Source organism: Apaloderma vittatum, unplaced genomic scaffold (genome assembly GCF_000703405.1).
Source record: "Apaloderma vittatum isolate BGI_N311 unplaced genomic scaffold, ASM70340v1 scaffold21525, whole genome shotgun sequence".
Classification (NCBI taxonomy): Eukaryota; Metazoa; Chordata; class Aves; order Trogoniformes; family Trogonidae; genus Apaloderma; species Apaloderma vittatum.
The window spans coordinates 417-8,877 of record NW_009719091.1 but is presented as its reverse complement, the minus strand read 5'-3'; the positions used below and the strand labels follow the sequence as shown (position 1 = coordinate 8,877).

Genomic DNA, 8,461 nt, shown 5'->3' with positions numbered 1-8,461 from the left:
CTGCCCAGGGCAGTGGTGGAGTCACCGTCCCTGGAGGTGTTTAAGGAGAGGCTGGATGTGGCACTTAGTGCCGTGCTCTGGCCCATGTGGTGGGGTTGGGTCACGGGCAGGACTTGATGATCTCAGAGGGCTTTTCCAGCCTCAGTGATTCTGTGATGTGGAGGATGTACGTGCAGAATCGTGCGCTCCCTTCGAGGAGAGGGGACAAGCAATCCTTTTGCAAGCCGCTGTTTGTTCGTGCTAGCGAAAGAAAGTGGTATTTCTCTTGAATTCTCCTTTTTGCTCCTCACATCGTGCTCCTTCGTCAGATGGTTGTTAACGTGTGACCTTACAAGTCTCTTGGGTTTTTTTGATATTTTTTTTAATGTTTACACGCCATATTGTGCATCAGGTGTTGCACACACGGCGTTTGCCTGATAAAATGTTTAGATATCTTGGACAGTTTTTACTATTGAACATCTGTTAGAAAAAAAACAAGAAAAAAGTACCTCTCTTGAACTGATTGTACTATTGCATGAGGCATTTTTGCTGTCTTCTCCTTTCGTGGGTGTTTCAGATGTAGCAGTAATAATTGCAGCTTTCTTGCCCCAATTTAGAGAGCAGAACTCTGAATTCTGGGTTTCCCAGTTTGCTCCTGTGGTCAGAAGAGGGTTCTTTGATTTGCGTATTCTTTGGTATTTTTCAGAACTTTCATACATCAATACACTTGGTTAAAACCGGTGAAATGCTCATCACAGAGACGTGGGAACAAAACACTTCACTGAAAGCAAATCAGCTTCCTTTTTCCCCTCCACAGAAGTGGTCTTTAATTGGGATAAACGTTCTGGGGAAAAAAAAATTTAAAAAAATTTAAAATGCTCCTGCCTTGTAGAGGTTGTCAGCGACATTTATCATCTGATGAAGAAATCCGGTTCTACCATCCGCGGTCTGGTATCTTTGCAACCTTCTATCACTGATATTTGTTTGTTTGCCAGTTTAAATCAGTTTGTTTGCCAGTTTAAATTTGGTTGAGTTTGGAGCCGAGGCCAGGCTGTGAAGGCACCGAAGCGCCGCTGCCGAGGCTTCGCGTGGGGCCGACCGGGCTGCGGAGGCGATTGTAGCCTGGGCCGTTGGCTTGTATTTGTTAACTTGTTTTGAGCCTAAGTGCGTGTGATGTGAGCTAGCGTTCTGGTTTTCAAAACCAGTTCGGCAGTTATTTACCTTTCAAGCAATTAACGTAATTACCATTATGCTAAGAAGTAATTTTGGGAAGTTCTGCTCTGAGCCCTTATGACTCCGTCGGGACAGTTTTAGTCGGGACTTATCTTTTTGATGGAAGCCTAATTGCAGTTTTGGCTTTGTGTAAACAAACAGAGGCGGCTAATTGTTTAGGCAAATAGCAGATTAATTTAAATATGCATCCCTAATAAAACAAAAATGGTCCCCATTATGGTACTCATTCCCATGGCGAGGAATATAAATATTCAGTGGGAGTGCCATTAGACAGGGATCTTAAGGATTATCTGCATTATTTCACATCGGTAGCACTTTCCACATACCAAATAATCTTTACAAAAGCAAACATAAATCAATTTAAACTCATTTAGATACCATTTCGCTACGTGCAGTTTCATTACCACACTCTTGCTTCACCTCCTTTGGGACGCGGGAGGAGCGTTTGCAAACTGGCATCGGTGCCCGTCCGCAGCTGTCTGTCAGAGCTTTTATGTCTCCTTTTCGAAGGAAGAGCTGCCATTAATCATTTCATCATTAATGGCCACGCTCAAGTCGAAGGAAGGCACCTCCAGCCCTGCCTGTCACGGCTGAAGATTGCTTCGCCGGTAGTTCAGTGCAAAGGTGACCCAGAAGCCTCCGATTCCGTCTGGCCCTTCTGTTCTGTAATACGCTCCTCATTGCTTCAGGTTGCTTTTATTCAGATTATTGCTTTAATGTGCCGTGCTTTTAAAGAGAGTATCGGGGAAAAAATACGCACTTGCGGGTGTATTGTCTTTTGACTTATACTCCTGTATTCTTATTTGTATTCTTTAGGGTTTTTTACTCTTCTGCGTTTTCTGTTTTTCCAGAGTATTGGGATTAGTGGTTGTAAACCATTACGAATTGTATTAAAATCCCTGTGCAGAGCCTCAGGTTCTTCCAGACTTTTCGGTGTGCAGCAGATTTGAATGTGGATTCTTCCCTGCTGCTTCTTGTGGTAACAGAGGGCAGGTTTATAATAGAAGAAGAATGCAGGGATGTGCTTAAGCCTGATCTTGTCCAAGCATGGAAATGGGAGAGAAGTCAAAGAGTCTTCTACTAGGTAGACACTAATATTATCTGAAAGTTAAAAAATTAGGAATTATTTACGGAGAGCAACAGAGCCTCTAATGCCAGAGCACCTAATTTTGGAAAGTTTCCTCTGAGCCCGTTCCATGGTGCTACCGAGTGTCCTGGAGTTCTGATTTCCTGCCCTACAGTCTCTTCTCTGCAGTATCAGTTTTCTCCGTCTTTCATCTTTAAGTAATCTTTTAAAGTTTTGTTAAATTCAGAGATAACTCATAGTGATTATTTCTCTGTGTGTGTGTACAGGAACCGTTAGCGTCTGGAACCTGATGTTTGGGCGGGAGCCCATCCATCGTTACCAGCACAATCAGAGGATACAGGCTTTAGCCCTTGGTTCAGAGGGCGCGACGGTAGCAACGGCATCTGGCTTCGAGGTCAAGGTGGAGAGCCCTGATGACAGAGGATTCTGGCAAACTACAGGAACATTTGAAATCCAGAAGTTGGTGAGTCTCCAGGCTACTCAGCTTCATTCCTGGAGCTCCCGATCCGCTAATTATTTTTGGTACAGTTAAGAGAAATCTCATAAAAACCTTACAAGGGTGGTGCCTGAACTAGAGAACAGCATTTTCAACTGGAGGCTGTGATTTTGAAGCAGGTTAATGGATGAGCCTTTCATCACCGAAGAGCAAGGGTGAAATGCTGGCTTAAGACACAAGTGAAAATGAATACAAGTCCATATGGTGCAGGAGGTTGGCTGCTTTTAATTATTTTTTTGTCAACATTAAACTGAGTTGGCTCGTCTTGTAAATCAGCTTTTCTCACGTAGAATTGGAGCTAAAACTCGAGGTCTCATTCCAGACCAACGCTGTCTGATTAATTATGAGGCAGGATATTGCAGATGAGCTAATAGTAGCACTTGCGAAGCGGTAACTAGTTGTGCAGCATCTTTAGGTTGCACCTTCTGTCACTGAAGTTTTGAGACTATTTTAATGAAAAACAAAAGCTATCCCATTCTCTGAAGTTCTGTTATATCTCAGAGTATCAACTATTACTTTTTTTTTCCTGAAAGGGGAAGAAAGTGCATAGGAAATAATCGAGTGTTGCAGCTTCTCTGCTGTTGCAGGAAGCGGGCTGTGCAGCTAATGAGTACGAAGGTGTGGTTTAAACACCTCCTGATTAATCCCCTCTTGCAAGGCTGAGGGCAGTCATACAGTACTTAAATAAACAAAATCCCCAAATGTTTTAAGAGGTTTCCCAGTAAAAATGTGAAAAGACCACCACACGATCCCCGGTAGCTGAATCTGTCTCGCTGTCACATCCTGCTGTCAGTGAGGGACGCTCAGGACGCTGCCCTCTCTTGTAAGACTGGGTTAGAACAAGAGATTTAAACCCTTCCTGTGGGGAGACTTTTCCGCAATGTCTTAAGAATTACTGAAATGGGAAAAGCAACGTCCTTCTGGTCTTGTGACAGAAGATAGCGGGGCTGTCCTAGAGTCATGCGATGACTTTTAATTTAGTGTATATATATATATATGTGAGTGCCAGGTAGGCACCAACTCTTCCATGTCAATAGCATGAATGTGTTGCCTTTTCTGGAGAATTCACATTCTGCCTGTCCTGGAGAATTCACATTCTAGCCATGATATTTACTTTGTGCGCTTTATCCTTTCTGTCCTTCATCTGAATGAGGCCATTAAGTCTCTCTCTTTTCTTCAATGTGGCTTTTTTGTGGGTTCTTCTGTAATGTGTCCTGATTATTTTTTTTTTTTTATGGGCTCATTCTAAAGACTGTGAGCTAATTCTCCTCATAGGAGCTAAACTTGCAAAAAATTCAAAAAACTGATGCTTGATCTTTTTCTGAAATTAACCCATAATGGGGATAATTCAGTTGATAATCACGTCAGTAGTGTGTTCAGTGTGTGGCAGTAATGATGCAAAATAAGTTTTGGCTGTAATGAAAATTAAAAGTCTGCTCTTTTTAGGTCAACTTCCTTAATCTGGTTCCAGATGTTATGGGGAGTCCGGTCGCTGTAGCAGCTGCAGAAGACATTGTCTATCTCCTGAAAGCAGAAGATCCTGGGAAAATTCTCCATTCTGTCTATGGTCAGCCTGTCACGTGTCTCGATGTGTCTGCTCATGAGGCAGCCTTTGGGGTCAAAACCTTTGGCTGGTTATTGAATGAGCCCAACCAGGTAATTAATTACAATCTGTTGTTCAACTTTTATACCTTCATAATTAACAAAAGAAAAAAGACCGTTTCCTTCCCTGGTATTCAGTTTTTGACAGTAGAGGGAAGACGCTCTCTTAACGGAATAATCTGATGCTTCTTATCTTCTAGTGGGTTGAAGTAAGGGGTAATTGTTCAGCTAACTGGCTTCACTGTGAATACTTTGCTCCTCCGTGAGTCATAGAACCATAGAATGTTAGGGGTTGGAAGGGACCTCGAACAATCTAGTCGCCACTCATTCAGCTGCACGCTGCGGCAGTGGCCCTCTAGGGGGAACTCGTCCTGAAAAGAAACAACTCCAAACCCCCATAAAGAACCCCAAAAAAGCCAACACAACCCTCAACCTTTCTGTTTTGGTTGTCTGTCGGAGCGTGTCAAGCCTTGTACGTGCAAATGTGCGGTCTTGGGAAGATGCTTCGTTTTTCATGTGCCCTTGAATATTTGAACAAAGTTACTTCTGGTTTGGTGAGGGTGTTGTATTAAATGATAACCATAGGTCTGAAGCCCCCTGTGACACAGCCTGCTTCTTTTTTCTGCACATGACTGTGCAGATAAAAAAAAACAGACTGGTTTTGTAACCCTGCTGAAGACTGGTGCCTGAGGCGTGCTTCTAATGCAGCTCTTCTCAAAACTTCTCTGCTTGCGGGAGGTGCCCTTTCGGGCTTGCAGGTCTAAATAGGCAGCATAAATATTTGTATTTGGCGGGGGGGTGAAAGTCCTGCCTTAGATCCCAAGTAGCAGTAACCTGCTCCTGGACACAGCCCTGCTGCGGAAAGACCTGTTTCCAGGTGCCTTGAGAAGAGTCTCTGTCCCCTTCCTACATCTTGCCTAACTTTTCCGCTCCCTGATTTCATTCCGTTCTTTTGTGTTGTACTTCAGGCCAGTGGTGAGCTGTCAGCAACGAGGGGAGGAGAGTGCTTCAGGCAGGTGGAGAAGGAAGCAGGAGGTGAGCCCCCAGATGAAAGGAGCTGGGGTGTAAAAATGCAAGCCTTTTCTTTGGCAAGAACAGGAGAGCTTGATTTAGGACTACCTCTGTGTTAGGAATAAACGTGTCCAGCTGTATCTAATTTCCCCTTAAAATTCACATTCACTAGGGACACGCCGAGGCCACCATAAATACCTCTAGGGTTGAGAGATGCTGCGAGGCCGTGCTGTCTTTATTAATTCCTTTGCTGTCCTAATCCAATTCTTTTCCCTTTTTTTTTAGAAGGTAAAATTGCCTCATTCAGGAGCATTACAGCAGTGATCACCTTTGTGCCTCGTAAAGGGATAGAGAAACCTGCTTAGACCCTCGAGCGTCACTCCGTAAAGCCGGACATATTTCCTAATTTAGTTCTGAACTATTTGGCATTTGATGGCAGATTGTATTAAGCGGCGCATCAGCGCGCATCCTAATCAGGGAGATGGGATTGAAGTCGTCCAGACGGCTGGGGTGGGTTTGACAAGGACGCTCGCTTGGCATTGCCGCAGCAGCTGACATCACGCCGGAAATTAATTACTAATGTCTCTTATGATAATTATTCGCCTCGCGCAGACGTGAAGGGACTCCGCATTGGCTGATTACGCTGGTCACAAGTTGACAATCTGTCTTGAGGAGAGCTTTCGGGCTCGGAAACGTAACGGTGAAGAATCCCAGCCCCGTTTGCTGCTGGCTGTGATGCTGTAGTGCGAAAGCTGTGTTTCTTCTTCTCAGTTTGGGGTTTTCTTTGTTTTTCTTGAGGGATTTTCTTTTCCTTTAGCGTAAGCTCACAGTCTTAATGCTACACTGCCTGGTAACCTGCTTCCCGATGAAAATATAATTAGGGTAACCATCTTTTTCCTTTCTTATTTTTTAATCATTGTCTAATTCGAGCTGACTTTGACAGCAAAGTAGAGATCTAAGGCATAAATTGTGTAGGAACTTTTTCTGTTGGAGAGGAGAAAACCATCAAATCTGTGGCATAGACTTGCGTACTGTTGGGTGACAGACACCCGTGCAGGAGGGAAAGGAGAATAAAAATGCTTCATCTGTGAGCGATTCAACTTTCATGTTATTAAGCACCACAAACTCCAAGTATGATGCTGTTTCTTGGAAGTTTGTCTGCTTAGTGCTCCTGGAGCTCTTTGTTTTATGTTAAATGAAGAGAAATCTCTTCAGTAAGGTTTATTTCAACTGTATTAGCTCAACGTGGAATGTACTATTCTCCTTAAATTCCAAATTCTTGATCTCCTGAGATCCATGTCCCTACCTAACCTCATACATGACTAAAAATATCGAGCAGATAATGAACCGCGGGGAAAACCCGAGGCTGGCTTTCGCTTTCGACCTACAGTGGTGCTCATGACATCCAGTGGACAAGCCTTGAAGGATGGTGTCTGGCAAATAACGTATTACCCTGTGTCGTACAGTTTGGAGACCCGTGATCTCGACGCTGCAGCAGCGACACAAAACTCCTGGCATTCACGCGGTCGAGTTCTGGGTGTGAGCGTTGTAGGCAAAATTAAATCCACAGGTTTGAACGAGAGTTGGCTTTGGTCCTCTTCGTGCCAGGATGTAAACCTCTTGAAGAGGTCAGGACTAACATCTGGTTTCTGATGCAGTTTTCTCACTGATGGTAGGATCTGACTGAAGCTTTTCTCGTAGTTGATGTGTTTATAAGCTTCCCCGAATGGACCGGCTGCTCTCAAGTAAGTCTAATCTCCTGCTGTGGATTCAGGTGAGCTCTCTCCTGCTTGAGGATTATTTCTGTGAAATTTATAGGTGCTTTGTGCTCTTGGAGGGGAAACCCCCAAACCCAACTTTTTCCTGTATTTAAAATGTACTTGAAATTTAGTAACATTTTCTGCCGTTCTTGGTGGTAGAAGATAACGAGCACGGGAGGATTTTTTTTTTCCAACCCAGGAATCTTCATGTAGAACGCAAGAGAATTTTATTTTAAATTCACACAGCTGAAGAACCCTTTTTGTGGTGTATGCCTTACAAGGGGAACTTCAGAGTGCATCAGTGGCTTTGATTGCTGAGTGCACAAACCTGAACCTTATTTCAGATGGGGGAGAGAGGAGGGAAGGAGAAGACAGTAATGATTTTAGAGCCTCCAACCTGGGAACAGAAGGCTCACTGTGCTGCGATCAGATGTCTGGGGAGCTGTTTGTTACGCTGCCGCTTTTTCATTTTTCATTCAGGCTGGAGGTTGGCTTGTGCTTGATGAGTAGCACTCACCGTCACCTGTCTCTCTCTTCTCACCAGCCGCTGCAATGCTGCCTGCTTTTGCTCCTGTATTTAATGTTTCCGCAGAGTTCTTCAACTGTTTGCTGATGGGAGTAGAATTAACGACTTGAATGAATGCTATGGACTAACAGTGAAAACCAAATTTTGAATATTCCTTTAAATGGAATTTCATACTCTGCACTCTCTCTTGGATGACGTATTTAGGTCATAGCTGCTTTGTATAAGCCGTCACATCTTTCTTGCACCTTATTTTAACTAAAAACCTCCTTTTTGTTAACTGTTAGGGTTTCGTTGTCTTCTCTGATGTCGTAGTATCTCCAGTTCTGAAGTTCCAAAGATTTCAGATTTTTTTTTAATCTTGATCTTTCATGTTTGAAAAATGCGGTGTTGTTTTTTCAGTTTTGTTAACTGCTGTGACCCTTGTAAATAGTCCAGTTTTCAATAAGCTGATCTTTATGAGCTCTGGTTTTCATACCAGCAGAAGGGCAGGTCTTAGTGGCGGCTGAATTGGAACGCGTGGGACTTGGCCAGATATTTCCTTTTGGGGCTCTGTAGGGCCATTGAGTGTTAGTGGATCTTCGAAGGTGGAAGTTGTTTGAAATACCTTTTTCTCTATGAACTCTTTGGTACCGTGCAGGGGAGAGAGCGCTCCTTCTGAGGATCTCAACTGTGGAGCTTCTTATAAGTCAGGCACTGCAAGAAATACAGTCCTGCAGTTTTCCTTGCCTAAATTTTGCCTGATGTATCGATTAACCCCTCTCCTGCTG

The 8,461-nt window shown here is 43.7% G+C and overlaps 1 protein-coding gene across 1 annotated transcript in view; it reads left to right on the top strand.

The window, feature by feature from the left end:
• LOC104274784 (F-box/WD repeat-containing protein 8-like) overlaps positions 1 to 5,432 on the top strand; it is a gene marked incomplete at both ends in the record, with an annotated part of 11,168 nt that extends 5,736 nt beyond the window's left edge. The window contains 3 exons of the mRNA XM_009870514.1: positions 2,566 to 2,762; positions 4,242 to 4,544; positions 5,366 to 5,432. Of these exons, the coding sequence (XP_009868816.1) occupies positions 2,566 to 2,762; positions 4,242 to 4,544; positions 5,366 to 5,432 (567 nt within the window). The remainder of the gene's footprint in view (positions 1 to 2,565; positions 2,763 to 4,241; positions 4,545 to 5,365) is intronic.
• Positions 5,433 to 8,461: the final 3,029 nt, after the last annotated feature.